Consider the following 24,490-nt stretch of genomic DNA (forward strand, 5'->3'; position numbering starts at 1 on the left):
CAGAGCCTGGAAGAAACAGGCCTCTCATCAGGATAATGCAGGGATGTGTAACTACAGGAGCAACAATTTAGAAATAAATTAGTATTAAAATTTAGTATTTTACTGCCAGACTGGTTAGACAAGGAGAGGAGAAACCCAAACAAACCACACCAGCACAGACACCAAAGCAGCAGGTGCCACTCCACAGAGAGCTCAGTCTGTTTACATCAGGCACTGTGCTGCTGTTAAGTGCTCCACGCCCCTCTCCTTCAGGACTTAAATTTGAAGAAAGCAAAAACAACAAAATCCAGGGTCCACCTCTGTGGAAGCCAGTGCACACCCAAAGCCAACGACGTGGAAAGGCCCATCCCTTTCTCCTCCTCAAGGCCAGACACATGGGATGCCAGAGGCTCATATCCAGGAACCAAGAGATCCTGAATCAGATTTCACATAACTCTCGCCTGTTCCAAGGCTGCAACTGCAGAGATCAGCTCTGGTTTATTTTTAGGCACTCCAGTCCTGTGCCTTTTTTTCCAGTAATTCTGATCAAACTTGTTCCTGGAATTCAGAAACAGGTTCAGCTGCAAGACCATGCCTCCTTGTGTAAGATGCGACTCCCAGCAGAGATGCCAGGGCCATTAAAGGAAGAAATGACAGATGCTGGCATCACTTTATCATTTTCTACTTTATTACTTCAAATTAACAACCACGATAAAGCTCAAAAAAGTCCAATATTTACACAGGAAAAAAGTACAAAATCCCCCCCAAAGTTCTTCAGGTTTTTTTTTGTTTTTTTAAATTACAAAGTAATAAAAAGTTTTGCTCTTTAATTAAAAAAAAGAGAGAGACAGTAAGAGGGGTAAATAAATTAGGAAAAAAACAGGGAGGAAAAATAAAGTGTTAAATAGAAAGGGTAAAAACAAACAAAACAAAGACTAACCCCACCCTCCCCGCCCTGCCAACAACCCATCGGCTCCACACTACAGTGACAGTGTGTCTGCTACAGGCCATAGGTCGCAGTGGTGATCATTGTGTTTCAAAGCCCCAAGTGCCACAAAGCAGCTTGAGTATTCCTAAATTATATTAAAAAACAACTAAAGTGGGGGGGAAAAGGGGGGGGAGACGGGTGGGAGAGGGCAGGAGGGGATTGTGCATGTATTGGTGGGTCTTACTTGGGGTTGCATGAGGAGAGAGCAAGAACCATCGCTCTGAAAAACTCCAAACTCCAGTTTCTGTGCGCCCCTCTCTTCTCCTCAAGTCCCACACTCTCTCCGCAGGAATTAAAACAAGTTTTAATTAAAAAATAAAAATAGAAAAACACGCACAGCCAGACAAAAAAAAAAAAGACCCCACTGCAGGGATGAGAAGTATATTTCTCCCTGTATGTCAGCTCCAACAATCCCATCCTCTGTGGGACCAGGTGCCTCTCCAAAGAGATCCCTCGGTGTGTGAGGACCACTTGGATCAGGGAAGGCTGGCACTTCTCCCAACAGCCAAAAAGGAAACCGCAGAGAAGCCACCCAAGGAAAGGAAGCCCGAGTCAATGATTAGGCTGTTGCCACACTTCCCCCTCACAGCTTAAAATGTGTTTAATGCTTGAGAAAATAAATTCTGTTATAATAATAAAAATCAGACTTCTACCATCAAGTGTGGCTGGAATCTGATTCCCTCCTGGCCCACAAGGCTCCTGAAAAGAACAAAACAAAAAAGACCCAAAAAAAAAACTCACCCACCCACCACCAACCCCTGCCCTCAGAAAAAAAGGAGAGCAAAGTTTAAATTTATACGGCTAGAAACCATATGATTTGAAAACAATATTAAAAAGAAAAATTAAAGCAGGAGAGGATAGCCAAGAAGAAGGAAAAAAAGAGAGAGAACTCAAAACCAGGAGCAGAGAGTCAGGAGAGGGAACTGAGGGTAGCCAGTGGGGGCAGCGGGATGGGGCTGGGAGCAGCGCAGGTGCTCCCACACAGCTCCCACGTCGTCGCAGCTCCTCGGAGGCGCTCACGCCAGGGACAGGCGGCCCTCTGGAAACGGCTCACACCAGCGCGGGGGCACAGCTCCACTCCTCATCGTTGGCAAAAAGAAATTCTGTTGGGTTTTTTTGTTTGTTTTTTTTTTTTTTTTGTCTTTTTTTTTTTAAGGTTTTTGTTTGTTTTTTGGGTTTTTTGTTTTTTAAAAGAAAAATACAGTGAAGACACTAAAAAGAGAATTCAAAAGAGAGAAAAAGGCAAGAGATGTTAGGAGTAAAGGCTCTTCCCAGCACTTCCATTGCCAGCTGGAGTGTAATAAATCAAATCAGCCCTTTCTTCTACACTCCTGCCTCCCCTCAGAGTTACCTTGCCCAGCTACTGTCGTTTCCTCTACAAGAGGCACTCAGTTGCTGTACAAAGTCTTGCACACTTGATTACCTGCTCAGCACCCTCCACCCCAACACTGTCACACTGCCAGAAAAGCATTCATGAGGAAGTAACGAAATGGCTCTCCAGGCAGCACCTTCTCCACCCTTCCTATCCTCGTGGAGAACTGGAAGCTACCTTTACACCTAAGACAATCTGTTCCCCCAAAGTTTTGGCAGCCAACCTTATTCTTCCCTCTGAAGCCAAAAGACATCTCAAAGTAAGGTGAAAGGAAAGGAAAGGAAATATACTAATCCCCCATAACAACATAAAGTCTTAACTTAAGGCTTTTTTTTTCCCAGCAATTCCCTCCTCAGGGTTTCCCAAGCATGAGTACAGGCTCACCTAAGCAAACACTGGTCCAGTGGCAATTGCTCCTCACTTCCCAAGGTGATCAAATGGCACACTTGTCTACAAAAGAAAAGGAAGAGTTGATAAGGGCTGGAGAGGAAAAGTAAAGCAGAAAAGGCTCCAAAACAGAGAGGCTGCATGTTTCTCTCAGAACACCCTCCCTCTCAAGAGTTTACTGCTTTGCTTCTCCAAACCACTGTGGTCTGGAAGACAGCAAAATGAAGGCTTACTCCAAGTAAAGCAGAGAGCTAAAATGGCAGTACTCAGCATGGCCTCCAGAAAATACATAACAGAAGAGCAAGGGTGTAACTCGGTACCACTCCCCTCACCACACCAGAAGCTTCCAGCTCATGTCGGCTCCAGCAAATCAGGCAAAAACTGCTCTGAGGCCTGTAGACCTGGGACATCCAGGCCAAGGCCAGGAACACTGCAGCAGGAACTCACCTGTGATGCTGAAATCCGTGACACTTCTTGCCGCCCTGTGAGGTCAGATGAGGAGACATTGGCAGGAGCTCCTCGGTGTAACCTCATGCTGACCTTCCGCTCCCTGTCCACTCTTGAGATCGCTCTGGGGGACGTGTTGCCTGTTGGGGCAGAGAGATGTCGAGACAAGAATATCAGTCAATAGCTTTGGTTTCCAGCCAACAACAGGGGTGGCACCCTCCCCCAGCTCTCCCACCCTCCTCACCGGACTGCTGGATTCGGGAGGTGGGGGTGGAGGCCATGGGCTCGGTGACATTGCGGAGACGGTTGGCAGTGGCTCCGGCAGGTGGGCCAGGGGGCAGTGCTCGTGTGGCTGACCCTCGGAGCTGCCCCATCCTCTCCTCCCGCTCGTGCTCTCGCCGCTCCCGATCCATATCCTCAGGGTTCCGGGCTGCTCCCTGAGTAGAGAAACCCCCACACCACACATGGCTATCAGGCAGGAGAGACAGCAGCAGCCCCGGAGAAAAAACACATATTGCTCCATCATGCCGAGGAAGTGGAGCTCCATCCCCAAAACTTCCCCCACCACCTTCCATTGCACCAAGAAGGGACCTCATTCTATTCCAAAACAAAACAGATAAGAAAGCATATGAACTACAGCTGTTATTACAATCCACCTCTGTGTCCCAGCTACAAATACAGCTCTCTCCCGAAAAACTATCTCTACCCACCTCTAGCTACACATTTACTGACATAAGTGCTCCATCAGACACACTCACTAATACCACAGTAACTATGCCCCCAGTTAGTTATACACCAAACAACTCTGCCTCTTTTTCACTCTGCCTGGTCCCTTTGCTCAGGCTGCTCACCAGGGCTAAGCACAGACAGCAGGCAGTTTCCAATCTTCCTCCCCCATCTCCATGATACAAACCAACCCTGGTCCAGCCCTTTTGCCAAACACACTCACAAATTTAAGCATGTTCCAGTCAAAGACGTAGTCATAGGAGAAGCCTTGGCGGTGGAAGAGGTTGCGGAAGAGTTGCCGCAGGTACGAGTAGTCAGGTTTATCATCAAACCTCAGTGAACGGCAGAAGTTGAGGTATGTTGAGAACTCAGCTGGAAAGAGCAGAGAACAGCTGATGGCTGTAGTTTGCCATCCAACCTCTCTGCTCCCACCATGGAGCTGCTGCAGCCCTTTGGCAGCGGCTTGCTGGACCAGGACAGCACAAACACAGAGCTGTGTAACACAGACTGAGCCTGCTGGTGGCACTGCTTTGGCCACCAAAAGGACCCCACCTCTCTTTTTACCAGAGAAAATGTTATGCATCTCTGTCTGTTGGCTTCTCCAAGCAAGACCTAGCAAGTCACAGTGCCTGCTGAAGGAAGGCAGGCCTAAAGAAGAGCTGGAGACGAGTTTTGGGAAGTTCAACTCTGAACAGAAGTCCTCCTAGCTCAGTAGCCAGTTGTAAACAGTGGTCAGAAGTAGATGAGAGGAGAAAGAGTGGGGCAGACACATCTGACACTTCCACTGACATTAGCCCATCACCTACTTTCAGCTCCAGGAACCTCCTGATCTGGATGTAGTTCCTAACTCTTTAGTAATCCTCACACGATCTCTCTTCCACATACTTGTCCCGTCTCTCCTCCAAGTCCTGTAAGATTTAAGTATCCACAACATCTTCTGGGAAGGAGTTCCACAGGTCTCCACACTGGCTGTGTGAAGAACCACATCCTTTTGTTTTAAAGCTGGCAGAAACCAGCATTGTTTCTCTTCAATACAAAAACTGGGGCTACCAAATAATCAGCTCCCATCCAAACTTCTGTAGGCATAGCCAGAGAGTAGACTTCTACCATCTCTCTATCCACCTCTTTTTCCAGCAGACTCATTACTTGGACAGAAATCAGCTCACCTCTGGTCACACTTTTGGCCCTTTCCTCAGTTATACCATATCCTTTGTGAAACAGAGGGATGGACCAGACCTACACAGTGCATGCAAGGAGCAAGTGAGCCATGGGTTTATGCACACTGTTTGGGATCCTTTCCTAGTAATTCCTAATGCTCCCTTTCCTCAGCAGCTGCCGAGCACAAAGCTGATGTTTTCAGAGAATAGCTCATTGGTGAGTGGCACTGGTCAGCCAGAGCCTACTATTGTGCATGTGACCTGAGGACCAAGACTTCTCTCTGTTCTAACATACATTACTCCATGTTTACTTACAAAGAACTGCATTTGCCACTTTATGGCGTGGTTATTCCTGGGAGTCCCCAATTAGCAGTAAAAATTCATCAGCAGCAGCATATGTTCTCAGCTCAATGCCCACCCTCCTCCTTTAAAATGCTCACCAGATCCTGAAGATCCCCCCTCTCAGCACTCCCATGCCCTTACTAATGTAAGGTTTGACTGTCCACAAAAACACACTTCCCACTTCTGAACCCAAACTGTACCACGACCACTCCATTATCCTTCTCATCACCCATGTCAGCAGCACGTCCTGGTCTGGGGCATTGGCACTGCTCTTTAGGATTCAGGATTCCAGGGGTTTTCAGCAGGTGAACAAGCCAAGCAGCAGACAAGACAGCCATCAAGATGAGAGCACTTACAAGGGTACCCTTTGCAGAGCACCTCGATGGGCGTTGACATCTTTTTCTCGCTGATCCTCTCGTACTTTTGGCGCTTGGTGGCAGCCTTGAGGCCCTGCCAGGGCAGCGAGCCCAGGTTGAAATACATGAGCACATAACCAAGGCTCTCCAGGTCATCACGGCGACTTTGTTCTGTGAGAAGTTACAAAGGGGCAAGGAGTGAGCAGCAAACAAAACTGCTTTGGCAATCACATAGCTCTGGCGGTGAACACTGAACCAACCCTCTCACTTTTCTGGTAGATTTCTATAGATAGACAAACTTGTAGAAGACATTCCATAGCAAATTCCTGTGATGATGGTCATACTACAAGAGTTAAGGTGCTCCTCTCCCCATACAGCCCAACCCACTTCATAACTAATGACTCTGACTACCTCCTCACTTGGACAAGCCCTAATTCACACAAGAATTTCACATCTCAAGAACTGCTGCAGCAACCCTGCCTACTTTGCTCTTCCCAGTCCCAGAGGAAGGGCACCTACACTTCCCCACCCAGAATGATTCTTCAGTCCAGGGATTAGTCATGACAGAGGTAGTCACAGATAGACAAAGCTAACAGAGGTAAGTCCAACACAGCCCTTTCAAACACATCTTCTAATTAAACTGCTGACAGTCTTTAAGCAGGGCAGAAACAAGGAACTAGGGACCCCTTCTTGTAGTAAACAACTTTGTTGATGGTAGAAGCCTAACATGTAATGTGCAAAGATGCCTTTCCAGCTTGGTGACATTTTTCAAGCTGTGGAGGAAAGGGACACACTTTGAAGAAAAAATTCCCCTCCAAATGAGGAATGACTGTGTAACTGGCATCACTACCAACTCTACTTAGACCAAGGGTTGCCCATAAGATGCCATTGGAAGGATCTATATTTAGATGCTTACTTATAAAACAAAAGAAACTGGCTCACAAAAAAAGCCCCCAACATTTCACATTGACCTTGTTCTCTGGAATAGCCAAGCCATTTTAAAGTTTAAAGCGAGCTCAAGAAGGATTTGATGCAGAATCTCAACAACTGCAAATATTGCCTGGTTAACTCCTCCCAACTCCTCCAACATTGCTTGCAAATTCATCTATAAATCTTGCCAAGATTGTCTTGTTCTTGTTTCCCTCCCAAATAAAATAAACACTTTGGAGAAAGTACTTTACATCTCCAGAAGAACAACTGAAACAGATAACAAGAAGGCAAAATATGACTTAAGGGAGAGCATAGGGATAGAGGAAAGACTAAAGAGCTCCATCTATTAGATTAATTTACTACAGCACATTTTGCTGGTTTCAGTGCCACATCCTGGAAGATGTTGCAGATTATATACCAGTCTGTGAGCTGTCAGTATCAGATACATGCTACCACCTGCCCCATTCAAAGGCCAGTAGGTCACTACAGCTATCTCTTTTTTCTGTTAGCTGAGCTGGATCATGACAAAAGAGTAGCTGTAGCAGGTCACAGATACACATATCCTCATGTAACAACACAAGCTGTGGGTCACAAGGCTCCTTCCTTGTGAATCTCTCTCACAACCTCCTAGTTGTTTTGAGAACTCAGGGCTAGGCAAGTTAAAACTGTTGAGGGGGGAAAAAAGTACTGTGGTTGCAGAAGGACAGGAGGGTCTCATCACTCCATAACTGATAGGAAAGATCATTTGGGTCAAAGCACATGAAACACCACAAAAATGCCGCATTCCAAGACGGTAGAGGAGAAAGCAGCCCTGCAGATTCCCAAAGTGTCTTACTTTGAGCATGCAGAAATGACAGCATTTTTTGACCTCACTAACTTACTGTCTCAAGTTGCCCACTTTAAAGGGGCTAATACTTCCTAATCTTATCAGGCTACTGCCAAAGATAATTACATGACTGTCTGGGAGATACTTAGATGCAATGACAGGAACAGAGAAAAGAAACCCAGTTTTGCATTTAGCCTAAGGTTGGGATACGTGTACTCTCAGAGGGCTGCGATTACTCACCATGCATATCAAATAAACAAAACTAAACAATATTGGCTAATGACCTACATCCTTAGACAGGAGGCATGTGGAAATGGAGTCAGAACACACACCCAGGGCTTGAAAGCACAGGAGACAAGGATAACCTCAGTCCTGCAGTCTTGCCAGCCCTTGACATATCCATGCTGAAGCTTTATCACCTCTAGCTGTGGCTGCTTGACTAGAGCGTGGTGGTTGCCCTCAGAGGAGCAGGGAAAGGCAGGGCAGGAACCAGAGAAACCTACTGAACAAGCAAATCAGCCTTTCAGGAATAAATCAGGATGTCGCCTCCAAAATCCTGCTTGAACTCCAAACTGCTTAGGGCAGGCTGAATAACACACCTCCACTGTGTGAAGCACAGCACTTTTGAGCACAGCCACCAATGCCATCCAGAACCGGATACATTCTGCAAACAGATGCCTGGTCACAGTCCTAGCACTTTAGGGAAGGCCAGAATTAGAGACTTGAGATTAGGGAGCCTGAAGTCAGTGCAGGATGCTATGAGCCCTCACTGAAGGCAATGAGAGGGGTCAAAAACCAGACTGGGAAGCTAACTAGTATCCATTAGGTGCATACAAACACACCTTAACTGTGTCTTAACACAGCAATATGATCAAGGAAAAACAACTGCAAGCACAACACCTAATTATTAAAATGCTGAACAATAAGTGTTTGACTGCACTGCACTCCTGATGTTTAGCACCTCACGTACGTGTGGTCACTGCAGCCCACTCAAACAACTTCAGTGAGACTCACACCCGTGATGAGCCTCAAGTACCAAGGGACAGGCCACAGTTGGGCAGCTACCTCAAAACATTGTAGCAGTCTGCTTCCTGTAACCCTATGTACCAGATCCTGAATTAAACCTTGGAGGAGGGTAAAGGACAACAGTTCCTACTTCCCGTTTCTTTGTTTCATCTTCAGTTACTATTACACCCATATTTTAATTACTTTTTTTGCAGGGTCAGGACACTAGATAACATTAAACAGCAAAGAGTTAGAAATAAAACTTTACCTCTACACACCAATGAAACATTATTTAGTGTTATTACTTTCCACTTTTAGAAACCTGACAATCAGTGACTAACTCTCACAGCATCTCTGGGCAGCAGGAAAAATGTAAGATCTCACCTTTGAGTTTGAAAAGAGAAAGAAAAATACAAGTGACGTGAATGCATCCGCTGAGCAAGTCAGTGCAGAAGCAGGATTATAGTCACGACCTGTGATGCCACACTATACTTCCTCTCTCCATTTTATCTTAGCTCTCCTACAATGGGGGTTTTTTTTGAAAACCAATTTTATGAAAAATGTATTTCCCTTAAGACATTCATCCTCCTTCCCAAAAGCCCTTCCAATAGAAAACACAAGGTTGCCTTCCCACACAACCTAGCATGACCTCCCAAACCCAACCCACAGTTTCCTCCCACCCCCAGCCAGCCCACACCTTCACTCCCTTCCCAAAGCAGGGTCCTCAGAAGCCAAGTCAGCGGTGAGTGGCAGGACAGGACAAGACATGCTTGGGCAAAGACCGAAGACTGAGGACTGGTTGCCTTGGACACAAAGCTCATGACAAAACGTGTTTCTTTACAGCCTAAACTGTCTCCTGGTCCCCCTGTCCAAAGAGTGTTTTCCTCCACTCTGATCCTACCGAAGTGATGCTGCTCCCATGCAGAACTCCCTAGAAATCAGCTGTCTTCCCTGGAGCCAGCCCAGCTGCAGGCAGGCTTAACCAAGCAATGTTTTCCTGATTACATACTCAGATCTGATCTTGCACATGCTGGACTAGAGTTCCCCTTTCTCTCCTCACTGCATGGCAACAGCCTTTAAAAACACACAAGAATCTGGAATGGGTGACAGAGGGCAGGATGAGCAGGAGGCCTTATGATCTGCACAGCCTACACCGATACCATCTAGGACATTCATCTGGGAAGGCACTGCCCCCCCACCCCTCTGTTACCCAGACAGAGACCATCAGATTTCTCCCAAGACTGTCTCATGGGCACCCTGGGCATCTATTTCAGACGTTACAGGCTACAGTGGTGCAAGGGACTCTCATCCCTAGAGCATGTGAAAATTGACTGGAATGCGTGAACTGAAGCCTGCACAGTCCAATGACTCCCCCAACGGCAAGTCTCCAGCTGTGGAACCCTCCCCAGTTTTGCCTCCTACTTTTTTCCCCAGTCACCAGGAAAAGAATGTGTTTCCTCCAGACATCGGAATGCCCAACCCTTAGCTTGCAAATTCAAATAAAGGCACTTATTCATTTGCTATTCCCGTCACACAAATACCCCGGCACCTGGTTCCTTCTCTCTCCCTAGACCACATTAATGTTAACATTAAGACAGAGAATATACTCTCTGAAAAGTCAAAAAATTCTGAGTGATGGTTCCCATGGCAATGCTGCTAACTCATAAATATCTCTGTCATATACCCTGTGGCAAGGTCTTGAGAAACAGGAACTCCAGCTGAAACCCAAACACCCCCACCCCCTTTCCTCCAGGCAAGTCATGTAACCTTTATGCCGTTCAGGGCAACTATCGGCAACGTGGAGATAATACACCCGAGACCTGTTGCACAGAGCAACTCACACCCAGACTCTCCCCAATCAAAGGGCACGGAGAGAGCGGCGGCTGCACTCAGACCCGTGGCATATGCAATTTGCCCTTGGATTACTGTTTAGACATTGTTTGCTCATCCTGACACACAAGCCAAGCAGCAGTAGTAAAGGGCTAAGTTGGGGTGGAATGAATAATGAAGTCGTTCAAAAGCCACAAGCAGACATTTAGCCTCTCGTGATCAGTTCAGGCAGAGCAGGCACACACAAAAGAATCGACAGACATAGTAGTGAGAATTATTTTGTGCATGTCTCCTTGTGGCAGTTACCATGGCTGTGGAAATCTTGACTGAGAATTCAATGGAGAGTCAGTTATATATATGCAGGTCAAGCCAAAATACAGAAGGCCAACTCAGAAAGCTCTACAAGAACTATTTTTATAACATGGAAGAGGTCAGGGGATTACAGCCCACTCTCAACACACAACACTCCCCATTTTGATATAAATAAAGCATTCTTAATCTAAAGTTATATAGTATTAAGCAAGGAAGACAGTGGGAAAAATTGTTTTATTTTCTGCAGGCCAAGTATTGACTTCAGATATCTGAGAAATATCTGCAAGAGGGGAGAATGCAGGAAGAATGAGGACATGAAATCCTGTAAAAGCTGCTAGTTTAAAAGGTTTGAGTGCCTTGCTCTGATTTTCAAATTCCCAGGTTAGGTTATACACTTGAGAAGAAGGGCCTCCCAGAGATATAAACAATCTGCAAGCACAGCAGATACTTCCCTGGGTCCAACAGGCAGGACAACTTCTGTGTTTCTGTTCCTTAAGAGTTGCCAGTCAATAGCAGAACCAAGTCAGCCTGTTCCAAATGGACCCTACAGTAACTAAGGAAGCCTCACACTGTGAACAAAGTTTAGCTTAAATTTAGCAGAGAAAGGAGGTCAAATGCTGGAAAGTTTTTGGGCAGAGAATAGAAAACTGCAAGAGGTTTTCAGATATGGTCCTCACAGCCACCAGGGGCTGACTCCCAGGACAAGGGTTTGGGTGACTTCAGGAGGTTTAAGTTGGTGGGTACTAACCTGCACAAGGCCTTTACAAAACCTGGGATGATGGTCATCACCAGTGTAAGACCTGGCTGAACACTCAGCACTCTTTTCCAGCCTAGTTTCATCCCTTCAGTACTAACCACACACGTTAAGGGCAGAACCCTACTTCCCTGAAATTGCCTCACTGGGTTAGTGTAGTTCACAGACACGCATATATTCTGAAGGCCTGTGACAGCCAAGCCTCAATCACAGAACAGAGGTGTTCAGAAGCTGGAAGCCTCCCCTCATTTCAGCTTCTTGTATATTTCCAGCACATCCCCATCCTCAGTGGTGGGTAACACCATATTGCAGTGGGCCTCTATCTTCCAGCTCTGACAGCTTCAGAACAATCACTAACCAAGGCACTCAGGAGTCAAAAAGACAGGTTTCAACTGCACATATTCCTAAAGGCTCAGTGCTTGTGAATGTCTCCTTTACACATCTAATCAGCCTGCAAAAATTGTGCAAAGGCAGATTTAGTAGGAGCAGAGTCAGGGAGGTCACAGCCTTCATGCTCAACAGGGCCTCCTGCACTGAGCAGTGCACACACACAGATCAGGAGATGATTTCTGTCTTCAGGAGCTCAGAGTGCCACCACAGCAGCAGAAGTAACACAGCTGTAGCATTTAAGTTATTTGCCCACTATCTCAAGGCAGGTCAGCAGCGGAGTCAGGCAAAGAACCCAACCCTCTCCTTCTGGGGACATACCACCTCCCCTGGAAAGGCCCACCAAGAGGCAGCAGCAAGCAGGCTCACCAATTCCCAGGTGGGTGTTGATAGAGGCATAACGGGCTGTGCCAGTCAGGTTCTTGTTTTCCCGATAAGGGATGTGCTGGTGGGTCCGGGCATCCCGGTACTTCTTGGCCAAACCAAAATCAATGATGTATACTAGGTTGCCCTTTTTGCCAAGGCCCATAAGGAAGTTGTCTGGCTTCACATCCCGATGGATGAAGTTCTTGGAATGAATGTACTCAATACGGCTGATCTGGAGGAGGGATAGATAAATAAATAAACAAACAGTGAGACAAGTAAGAAACAAACTTATTTTAACTGCATCTGTTAAAAATAGTACCCTGTCCAAGACACTGGCCCGTCAGAGCAAGAAAAGGACACTTTGCATTGAGTATCAGTGATGACAGCCAAGGAAATGACACTCTCTGGATGCTGCAGAATCTGGAGATGGAATTTAACCCTGCTCACCAGCCCAGTCCTCACTCTGGGAAGGTCACCATTAACATCACAAGGAAAGATGGGAAGCAAGTCTACAGGGACTAAAATTTTGAGCTTCAGCATTGACAGCTCTAACTTTTGAACTTAGCTGGGCCAGGAACAGAACAGGTCTGTCCAGAAAAGTGAAGGGTCTTGAACCCAGGGCATGAGCAGGGAAATTAACATAGGTGCCAATAATTCATCAGGCAGGCAAAGGTATCTATGTGTGCAACACTAACGCGAGGCGAGCAGCAGGCAAAGGAAGGAGGGATGGAGATAAGGAAATGCCACCAGTGCCTAGGTTCCAGGCCCGCAACTTCATCAAGAAATAGAAAGCTGGCAGCCACTTGTGCTAAATGAAGAAAGCCTCAGATACAGCAGTTCTCAAGCAGAGGGGATGGGAAGGGAGTGTGTGGGGGGAAAAGGCATGGAAAAGGAGAGTAGGCACAAATGCTTCAGAGGAAACTTACCATCTGGTCTGCCAGCAGCAGAACTGTCTTGAGACTAAATTTGCGAGAACAGAAGTTGAAGAGATCTTCCAGGCTGGGCCCCAAGAGTTCCATCACCATCACATTGTAGTCCCCCTCTGCTCCACACCACTTAATGGAGGGGATACCCACTGGGGAAAGAAAAAGATTTAGCCCAGGGAACAGAAACAATAGATGTTGAACCCCCTGCTGAGAAGATCATGTGTAACACCAAATCATTTCTTTTCTAAAGCCCTCCAGAATAATTTCCTTCTCCAACCACTCCCCCGGCCCCATCCTTTCCTTCCCATCTCACCTCCTCCCTGCATCATCTTGTAGAACTTGCTTTCAATGTGGAGCTGGGGATGCTTGGTTTTGACACATTCCAGTTTGATGGCCACCTCTTCACCAGTCGCAATATTGGCTCCTGCATAGGAATGAGAGTGAAATGAAGATTGCACAAGCGTCTACTGAAGTTAAACACTTTTAACAAGGCCTGTAAAGATGCCAAGACCTTAAGATTTGCCCTGAAATTTATTCTCTATGACAGAAATGAGATTCAGCCACTTCAACTTCATACGGTTTCCAGCACTGCCATTTGTAAATGCAAGCCCAGAGAGAAGCACATGAATAGGACACCTGGTCTGATCCTGAAGTCAGTCTAGAACAACAATCCTACACGTGAACTGCCTTGTTATCTCAAAAAGTGACTGACTTTGGAAGGTCAATCTGCACATATCAATAGTACCTAAACCGAGTGGAAGTTGTAGCTCCCTCTGATCATAAACCTAGCCCCTGAACCCAAGCAGCCCTCAGGCAGCAATACAGAGTATCTCTTCCCCAGAAAAATTACTGGTTACCTCAGTTACATCATTTCAACACAGCCAATTAGTTCAGGAGGAGACATTACTAACATGTCAGCTCTCTCTGTTTTCTCCACAGCACTGACCTGCTCAATACAGACAATTTCTAAATCCCCAGCTTCTCCCTCTCCTGAGGGTTTAACTAATACCTTTATCTTTTGCCAACACAGAAACATTTGCTATATCACAAATTAGAAGCATGAAAAAATAAGTGAATCCAGTCCTGAATTAAGCTGCCTGGACACCTTTGTCGAAGGCATTGCTAGATACTTTGCAACGACACTAAAGCACCACCCCACACGCTTCTCTCTGAAAACAACTGAGCTGCCAGCTGCAAAAGCCAGCACTGTGGTCCCAAAGTGCACTGTCAAAGAAGGAACAGGCTGCTCCTTTTCTTGTACTAGCTGAAAGGATTCCAGATGTTTCACATCACCCTAAAATGGAAAGAGGGAATATCTGTACACAGGTCACGGGAATGACACTCAAGACTGGCTTTTCTCCTCCCCCGCCATGCCCGCTTCACACACTCTGACAAGCCCTTCCTTGTATCTGGACTATCAGAAATTGCACTTAAACACAAATCAGAGAGCAGCCCTGATCACAAGCAGCTTATGAACACTGTCATAAAATAAACTTCTCCAGAACATGCGTGCCAAACATGAGCTAGAGTCAAAGGTGATGTTTTGCAGATATCCCATAGCTAGTTTTGGTAGGTCTGGCTAATTTGTGCCTCCTGAACTCTGTGATAAGACTTTGAGAGTCCACAAGGACAAACTGCAGATAAATCTCTTCATTTATCCTCTTTCACATGCCGCCTACACAGCCAGGGACCAAAGAAAAGAAGGAAATGTTCACACAACTGGATTGCTTCCCCCCATGGATCCAAAAGAGATCCATCTCCAGCTGAAGAGTTCTGGCTTGTACACAAAGTTAGCCAAGAGCTGCCTGCTAGCAAAAACACATGATCTGGATGCTGCAGTGCTGGGTTGAGACAGACAAGCTGCTAGGAATTTGTAAGAGAGCAACAAAAACGATCGGGGCCTAAAGGGATTGATTTACTAAGGAAGATTAAAAGAGCTAAATATGTAACATAGACAAGAGATACAACTAAGAAGGGTGGGGAGGAAGAATGGGACATGACAACAGTCTACAAATATTTGAAGGCTGTAAACACTAAGGAGGGAGAGGAATTATTTAGGGTGCTCTGAGGGAGGGGAAGGAGGAGCAATGGGATTAATTTAATACAGATTTTAACGCAGGATCCAGGAGAAGGGAAAGGGGGAAAGCCATCCTGAGAGGCAGAAACATTTGTCCAATGCTTACTTTTGAAAAGATGCTGGCATTTTCCACTTAAAAAGTGGCGGTCAGAAAAACAAGTCCCTACATTCCCTTCACTCCACCAGAGGACCATTCTTAAAAGCACCAGGCAGGTGCAAGTAGGAAAAGAGTAAGAAAAGGGACTAGTACCCTTCCACCGTTTAAATTAGTGTTCAACCACCAGCCCTCATCCAGCATGGAAACACCCAGGACATCCAAAAAACATAAGAGCACTTCCTTGCCTTGTTTCTTTCCCCTGCCTTTGTGAAGACTTTCCTCCAAATCCTCTGAAGCAGCTCCCTTGTCTGCTCCCCAGGGAGAATTTTTCCCTCTCCCAAGACATTTTCTGACACACAAGCAATGATGAGTCTCTCTGACTTTTTGCGGCATTAGCATTTTGAATGAACCAGATTCCCAGAACATGAACAATGGAAACATGAATAAGTTTTCATCTCCACATTACCCTGGGTGTTGAGAAACATGGAGATGCACCCATGACTGGGCTGTCTGCAGGTAGGGAGTGTTATCTGCAGGCACATAAAGCTGGAAAAGGGAAAGCAGGGGTAGGCATCAAGAAGACTCAGATTTCTCAAAATGTCATGATGCAATTCAGATGCCCAGATGGCCTTCAACCCCACTCTTCATAGCCCAAACACAGCTGTTACTTAGAGAGAGAAGAAACAACCCTGTGGCCTAGAAGAACACAAGTAGAGGATGGTTTGGGTTGGAAGGGACCTTAAAAATCACCTAATTCCAACACCCGTGCCATGAGGGACACCTTTCACTAGACCAGATTGCTGAGAGCCCCATCCAACCTGGCCTTGAACACTTCTAGGGATGGGGCATCCAGAACTTCTCTGGGGTACCCTTTCCAGTCTCTCGCCACCCTCATAGCAAAGAATTTCTTCTTAATATCTTATCTAAACCTTTTTCAGTTTAAATTCATTCCCCTTGTCCTACCACTATGTGCCCTTGCAAAAAGTCTCTCCCAGTCTTTCTTATAGGCTTCCTTCAGGGAAGGAAGGCTGGAACTAGGTCACCCCAAAGCCTTCTCTTCTCCAAGGCTGAACAATCTCAATTCTCTCAGACTTTCATCACAATAGAGGTGCTTCATCCCTCTAATCATTATTGTGGTCCTTCTCTGGACTAATCTGACCTATTCTTTGGTCAGGGGGTCACTGTCTGAACTCTTTAGGCTTGTTCCTCTCCAAACCTCATCATACCTACAAGCTGCTCCCTGTACCATTTCTCGATCCACCGAGATCGAGACCACCACTAGCAAGGAGGGAATTTAAGGGCAGGAGTCTTTCTGATCCTTTGTTCCATGCTTCGACCACCATCTTTTTTAAAGCTACAAAAGCAACAGTTCTGTGCTCTCTTTACAGGCTGGAAAGCACTGTGTTTCAGACAAATGCAGCAGAGTCTGCTAGCTTCAGCCACTCGAGAGACTGACTGTAGGATGGGGGATAATTCCTAACATCCTCCCCCAGTCTCGCTCCGCTGTGGGGGCTGCACAAATTCAACTCATTCATCACAAGCTCTTTGAAACGAGGCCCCGGGGACAGAGGATGTCACCGGCTGAACAGGATCTTTTCAGAGTGGAATCCTGACTGCATGTCTGATACAATAAACACCTCCCTCCCGGAGCATCAGGGGCAACAGGCAGAGGCCCCGCACTCGCCACCGCCTGTGCCCCTCTCCACAGCCTGCCGAGGGAAGAATGGAGGGCTGGGAACAGATGGATGAAGGCAGATAGGGCGAGAGAGAGTTAACAAGCCAGGAAACAAAGGGAAGGCACTCCCCTCCCAGCAAGGGAGGAGCCTGCCACCAGGAACTGTCCCCAGCCAGCTCAGGTCCCAGCATGCTTTGTCTGCCCAGCTCCTCTCCACCACCAGTGTGCATCCCGGCCAAACGATTCCTACATGTCCAGCAACCCTGCCCTGCCTCTTGGCCAGCACCTCTGACAAAGCACCTCCCCCTCCAGCGGCCCAAAGGTCTCGGCAATTCCTCTGCAAACTGGGTTTTGCTCTTCTGAACGAGAATTTCTAGAGGTAAATTGGCTAGCCAAGGCCCATGGGCAGCCTGATCTCATTTTCCACCCTCTCAAACCAATGGGGGGGAGAATATGCCACCTAGCACACCTACCCCTCAAAGTAGGGCATGGAAGGAATGTGCTTCAAGACCCAGCTAAGGATTAACACAGTCCATTCTTTGTGTCTACCCATGTAAAAATCCAAGTTTCCTTCTGACAGACAAAAAACCTAAAACAAACCCCAAAGAGGACAGCACTCAGCACCCACTGGTGCTCTTCACCTACAGAGCAGGTGAAGGCAGTAACACCCTGAAAAAGAGAAGCTGAGGATAAACCATACAGCCCCTGCCAATCCTCAGAGACAGACAAGCCCTGCTGTGTGTCCGCACCATTATCAAAGGAGAGAGCTGTGAGGTGGACCTGGTGCAGGAGAGAAGTCCTGGTGAATGAATCCTTCTGTCTGCAGAGCAGGCCGTGAGAGCACAGCACGAGCACCAGCGTCCTCCAGACGCACCACCACAGACTACATGCCCAATCCCTCCAGGCTGGGGAGTCACCCAGGCTCCACCAAGTCTCGCTATCACTGCTTCAAAACATGCTGGCTTGCACCTCAAGGAACATCACAAGGGCTTTGATACTGCATTCAAGTAACTTGGTTGAATCCTGCTGTGCTCACCACACTGGGGCACTGGGCTTCCTGTGTTTGGTGACAGGCAAGGCAGGCACAACCCCCTCACCAGGGGCTATTTTCCATACCCGATTTGCACAGGTGGATGACCTGTTACATGGTACAGAACAATAAAGGATCAGGCCTTTCCATCCAGTACCTCCTCTCTCTCCCCACATATACCCCAGATGTTCAGCAAGATCTTGACAATTTACACTGTCCTAGAGAGGGTCTGGAATGCTTCAAGCCCTAGCATAGGTGGAAAATGCTGTGTCTGAGCTATCACCCCTGAATCCTAGCACCTGGGAATTAAAAGCACTGTCACCCAAGACACTAACTGGTTGGAGGGCCACAGAAGAGCAGGACACAGGAACAGGCTGCAGTAAAGGCAGCACACGGTGGAACTGGGATCCCAGATCCATTATTTATCATCTTTGTTCACGTTCTGGATAAAGGTGGCAACAAAGCCTGTTACTGATGATTCCCACAGGACACTTAATCAAGAGGGGCTGCCAACACCAATCAAGAGAGAATAATAAAGCAAGAGGGAACTGGAGATAAAAACCAGAGGTTGAAAATAGACGGTGATTTACAATCGCAGGAAAACGTAATCTGAACTAGAGGTATTCAACAAAAGGGATTTGGGCAGGGATGGGAAGATGTTGGAGATCCTAGAAGAGCTCTCCTACGATACAGCTGACAGTGCATTAAGGCCAATTCTGAAACCTGATCGTGCTGGTGATGGGGAAAGCCAAGGAGACCCAAAGCAGCCTATGCAGAGGCATCACATTACAGATCACTCGAGGGTAGTCCTCCACTGCCAAGCACTGGAAATGCCACACCTCAAAAGCAGTGTTGGCTCCAAGCTGCCCAGCAGATGAAGAAACTAGAAAAAATTGAAGGACCAGCAAAAGTGAGCAGTGGTGGATGTACTGGGAAGCAAAATACAATTCAACTGAACAAATTTATAATAGTCAAGGAGCACATGACGACCACCTGCAAGTACCCAAAGGGTGCAGACACCAAAGCAGAGGGCAGCCCTTCTGCTGGCCTGCAGGAGCACAGCACAACAGGTAGTGGTGAGAACCAGAGACAGGTAACGCCAGCCCTCATGGAGGGACTGGGCAGGCCGCTGGGTAGTCTCGCCACTCTGGCCCCACATGGTTTGAGCCAATGAAAACATGAGCAGGCAAGCATCAGGGAATATATCTACACATCAGCACGCTGGCTTGGAAGAACTTCTACCCAAGTGATCTGCTGTGGTAACAGGAAACCCAGCACCTCATGGGCTCTGTCCACTGAGCTTCCAGCTCAGGTCATTCCAGACATTAATTCTAAATCCCATTACAGATCTAACAGATCTGAGCCCTGGGACTTCCAGGCTCTCTGACCTGTTTTACACCTCCTCTCTCAGACCTTTCTCTTACAGGTCCTGGACCACCTCTTCCACTACTAGTCTTCCCAAAACTGTATTCCTTCTATCCTTGAAGGAATAGCTATTTACTCCCTTTCCACCACACGCTCTGTGAACAGAGTTTAAACCCACACACACCCAAGCTCAAGAAAGGGAAGTGACAACGCTGGATTAGGGTGTATGACAAATATGCCCCAAACAGTCCAAATCTAAATCAGTCTGATCAACCACCACTGTGTCTTCAGTATGTGGTAATGCAAAGCTGAGCTCATCCCCCTTTCTTTGCCATGAGAAGACCAGCAGCCACCAGCAGTATTCCATCAGTTTTTTCTCTTCTTCGCCCCTTCCAACCTTACATGGTGCCCACAAATACCAACAGGCAAGAAAAATAACCCCAAAACAATGATGCAATTGAGAAAACCAACCTTGAGACAGACTCTCACACTCACCTAGGTAAATGTCTCCAAATGAACCACTGCCAATCTTTCTGCCCAGCCGATATTTGTTTCCCACTCGAAGCTCCATGGTTCAGTCGTGCTAAGAAAAGACACACAAAGAGCAGTGTCAGAGCAGAAACAGGAAGTGAATCATGTAAGACTGCAGAAGAGACCTCCCCACTTCACCTAGAGGCTGAGTAGTTTTAAATCTTTAAATACTTCACTTTTTACATGGCTTCTATCGCCTCTCCTGATCTCCTAAACTTCCAGGGACAACATGAACAAGAAACACTGCAGGAACAAAACACCCTCAAGCATGTTTTTCCCATGTTCCCATTATTAGAATGAAGCATGATTGGACCTCTTCCCCACCTTTTTGCTTAGAGACTAGGAAGGGGTTCAGGAAAACCCTTCTAAGAAGGTTTCACTGCATGATCACGCCACACTACTGTAAACAGGTACTGCTTCTTGTACCTTACAGCACTTGGCATTGGGACAGAAGTACCTTGTGAGACACCAGAAGTGTCAGGCATAATAAACCCTGTGAGGAGTTTCCCTCTGACCCAGCCCTACTCCAACACCTCGGTGGTGGTGGTGGTGAAGCACAGGACTCAAGGGCTGTGAGGGACAGACAGACTGCCAGGAGAAAGCGACTCCATCTCTCCTAGGTGGGGGCCAGGACAGGGGACAGGGAGGAGACGTCTCACTGAACTGAACCCTGGCTAGGAACACCCCTTGCTCACCTCCACACGCATCTGCTGATGTGATCACCACCTCCTTTGGTCTACCTGAGCCTCTCCAACTCTCCTGCCTACCTAGGTGTGCCAGCTGTTTGCTTTGAGTAGTTCAGGCCTTTCCTCATCTCTTTACTTGAGATGATTAGCTAACCCTTTGACCTGATATACCCCATCAACATGCCCAGGCTCAGCCTATTCACCTTCCACAGAAAACCAACTAGGTGGAAGAACCACAGCCACAGAGTTTTGTTCTCTTTGCCAACCTCAACTTCTGCTGCAAAGACCTTGGCCAAACAAAGCTCCAGCAGTTTCCATCTTAACAGCCCCCTTTCCCTTGCCTCTTCTATGGCCACCAACTTATTCTAGGAACCACATCTCTTCCTGAGACAGACAATGTGTCTCCTTTAGAGGGATTTGCCACAGTCCTAATTTATGCAATGCCACATTATTAGCGTACAAAATGCAGACACAGAGCCTGTTGGGGACAGGAAAGGTGAGGAATGATTCATGTTTTTACAAGTGGGAGCGAGGAACTTTCCCTTGCTGGAGCTTGGTGGGAAGGAAGCATCACTGAAGGAAATAAAGGAGAAATGGCCTTGTGAGGCAGAAGTACAAAAAATAATCCCAGCCAAAGGATTCTGAGCATACTATAAACCCAGAGCTGCTTCTTCTGCCCCAGGAGATGGGATTACAGAAAGAAGAATGGACGGGCTGCGGAGATGTACAGGGAAATAATCCTATCAAGGCATTCAGGGGACATTGTGAACCCTGAAAGCAGAGCTCCAGTCACCAGAAACCACACACAAAACACTCAGAGGTGGAGTCCCCTCACCTAGTATTTGCTTATGCATGTGGGTTTCTGGGCATCTGAAGTCTACAAAACCCTGTGGCTATTTCTGACTTTCTTACTACCAGGAATGTAGGCAGAGCCTTGGGAACTGAACCAGGAGGCAGGCGTACCTGGGTGAGGGCGCAGCAAACAGACATGATTTTTATCCGCTGCCTGCTGTTCTGTATAACCACATTAACATACATCTGACTTGCTGACACTCCTACTCCAATAAACGATCAAAGGTCTGTGTCCCCGGGAACCCGTCACACCACTGTCAAGAGACAGCTCTCAATCCTCCTTCCTTCATGGAGTGTTTACCCAGGCCTGGGAACCCCAAACACCTCCACCTGAGTCCAATTCCCAGCTGGGGTGAGCACAGCCAAGCAGAGACTGGGCAAGAGGTCCCGGGGGGGGGGGTCTGTGCCGCACTGGGACGCAGCAGGTACCGCTCTGCAACACCACAGTCCCAAACCTAAATTCGGACCCACCCTTCTGGGACAGGCAGGAGCCAGGTTAAGAAGGGATTCTCACACAAGGAGGTAGCAGCCCTTGTAGCTGATTAAGCAACAGGCTCCAAAGGGGAATCTAAAAAATGCTCCGGGGCGCGGGGGTGGAAGCGGGAAGCAGGATAATGGAGTAAAAAAAAAATCATGGTCTCGCACAGCTGTCATTTTGCCTTATCTCCCCCCCAACACACATACATACACAAGTGTGAGTAGAAAACCTGGGCTGAAGTTAGCCAGAGAGCAAGAGCCTGGATTCCTGGTAAGAGGGCAGGACACACACATTCCACCCCCTCAACAACTGCTCCAGGAGTTCAAACATCTATCCCATTTGCTTCTATTTCACACATGTACCCCCACCACCATCTACAGCTTCCGCCTTTTATCTTCTCATCCTCAGGTCTACTGTTACAAGGAAAAAAATTGTACCCACAAAATATATATTCTTGTATGTGAAATCTGTATCACCCCTCTATGTATTATTTATACATGTAATATTTAGAAAGCCATCCCTCCTTCCCACCCCCCCTCTCCAGCCTTAACCCCCCCCCCGAGCCCTGACACCCTTCCTGCACTCTACAGCCAAGGCAGCATTCCCAGGGGCTGCAGGGCAATCATTTAGTTAAACCATTTAGTTTTCCATAAGGGATTAACACACATACAACCTCAGAGCGAGAGTGTGCTCTGCATGAGCGTTTGCATACGTGAATATCCAATACTACACAGCCTCAAAAAAATAATAATACTATCCAGCCGCCAGCACTGCTTCCCCACACACACCATTTTGCACCAGCCCCTTTTATATAATATAAAATACCCACGTACAGGCACAAAGGCCATTATATAAACACACGATAAGAGTTGATATCACATTGCTGTGCCAGCAACGATGGCGACCAACGATGCAGGGACCATCGGGGGGGGAGGTGGGGGGGAACCATCAAGAGGGGCTGGGGGACAGGAGGGACACCTCTGTCCCACCCGAGGGGGTCGGGAATGAGAAGATGCCCTGTCTAGCAAAAGCCATACAAAACCAAACCCTCGGCTCCATAATGGAGGCTGCCGATCCCAGCACTGCTCCGGCTTTCAGTGGAAGTGTAGGGAGTGGGGGCTGTTTTACCCATAGACCATATTAAGGCTTTACACGGCTTTTTTTTTTTTTTTTTTTTTGGGGGGGGGTGGTGTTGTCTGAAGGGGAAAAAGGATAGGCTGGGAAAACAGTAATTTGAACTGGCTTAAAAATGTGAAGGAAAAAAGAGAAAAAAATACATTTTGATTGAAATGCAAAACACCAATCCCCTCTGGACCCTTAGACACTTACAGAAAGGAGATCAGCAAATAAGATGGGGGGAGAAAGGAAACCCCAAGCACAGAGCATTTGAACTACATTTGAGGAAGAAATAGCCACAACAGGAAAACAGGAAAGGGGGGGACACACACCATAAAATATAATAATAAATGTGTCCCTTACACCCCCACCCCCTACAGGCAAACACTACGCGAAGACAGCCGTACCCGGGCTGTTATTTTTCCGGGTAGGTAACAAAAAGCTGCCACCCCCGGGAACGGCGCTGAACTTCTCCTCGTCCCCCCACTCGCAACCGGCCTCGGCCATTGACCCCCGCCCCTACCGCCCCCCACAAGAGGAAACATCGACCCCACAGTCCCCCCAAACGCAGACACCGCTTCTCCCCCGAAAGAGGCGATGAGGGGGGCCGGGGAGGGAGGCCAGGAGCATCAGCGAACGGAAGGAGTGGGGGGCTCGATCCCCCGGGGGGCGGCCCCCCACCGGAGCCCCGCAGACCCCCGCCGAGAGCACACGGCACCCCCGTCCCCGCCCGGCCCCGCCGGCAGCCAGGCAGGGCCCCGGCAGGCGGAGAAAGGGGAGAAAGGGGAACCCCCCCCCCAAAAGTCTGCCGGTGGCGGAGGGGGCGACCCCCTCTCCGCGCCCCCACAAAGGGGCTTTTGTCCCCCGCGCCCCCCCGGCCCGGCGCATCGCGCCCTGCCCTCCCCTCCCCCGCCCCCTCCCCCTCCCTCCGCGCACACAAAGAGCCGGAGGGGCCGCCTTTCCCCCGGGGTTTGCGCCCCAAGATGCGGGCGGGCGCCCCCCATACCCACCCTGACGGGAAGGGGGCCGTGTGGGGATGCTGCTCCGCCGGCTGTCAGGGGGCCAGGCGGCCGCGGCGGGGAGGATGACGGAGGATTGGGGAGGGCTGGTGGCGGCCGTGCCCGGCGCGTCCCTCCTTCGCTCGGCTCGGCGCGGCGCGGCGCTGCCTGCCGCCTCCCGCCCGCTCGCCGTCCCCTCCAGCCGGCGTGTGCTCGGCACAGCCCGGCGCTCACCCAGTTTCCATTGAGCCCCGGAGCCAAACCCACTGATGTCACCCAACGAAGCCCCGGCCCTCCTCCTCCTCCGCCTCCTCCTCCGCCTGCCGTTAAAGGCGCAACCGCCGCCGCTCCCGACGCCTTCCCCGCCGCCGTCCCTCAGCTCCGGCAAGCGGGGCAGGTACACGCGGGCTCGGTTTTGGGGGCCGCGACCCCCCTGAAGGTTTCTCCTCAGAATGAGCACAGCCCACCCATGGCAGCCCCTCGCAGCAGGGTGGC

At 48.3% G+C, this 24,490-nt stretch overlaps 1 protein-coding gene across 1 annotated transcript; it reads right to left on the bottom strand.

Moving 5' to 3' along the window:
- Positions 1-645: 645 nt before the first annotated feature.
- On the bottom strand, positions 646-24,277 carry CSNK1E (casein kinase 1 epsilon). The gene is made up of 11 exons (XM_054631921.2): positions 24,008-24,277; positions 19,830-19,917; positions 13,404-13,514; positions 13,091-13,239; positions 12,168-12,396; positions 5,755-5,925; positions 4,123-4,271; positions 3,418-3,610; positions 3,174-3,313; positions 2,724-2,789; positions 646-2,179 (listed from the first exon to the last, which is right to left on the bottom strand). The coding sequence occupies exons 2-10, from the start codon at positions 19,903-19,905 to the stop codon at positions 2,757-2,759; spliced, it is 1,251 nt and encodes a 416-aa protein (XP_054487896.1). The 5' UTR covers positions 19,906-19,917; positions 24,008-24,277; the 3' UTR covers positions 646-2,179; positions 2,724-2,756.
- Between the last annotated feature and the right edge of the window lie 213 nt (positions 24,278-24,490).

Source organism: Agelaius phoeniceus, chromosome 5 (assembly GCF_051311805.1).
Source record: "Agelaius phoeniceus isolate bAgePho1 chromosome 5, bAgePho1.hap1, whole genome shotgun sequence".
NCBI classification, from domain to species: Eukaryota; Metazoa; Chordata; class Aves; order Passeriformes; family Icteridae; genus Agelaius; species Agelaius phoeniceus.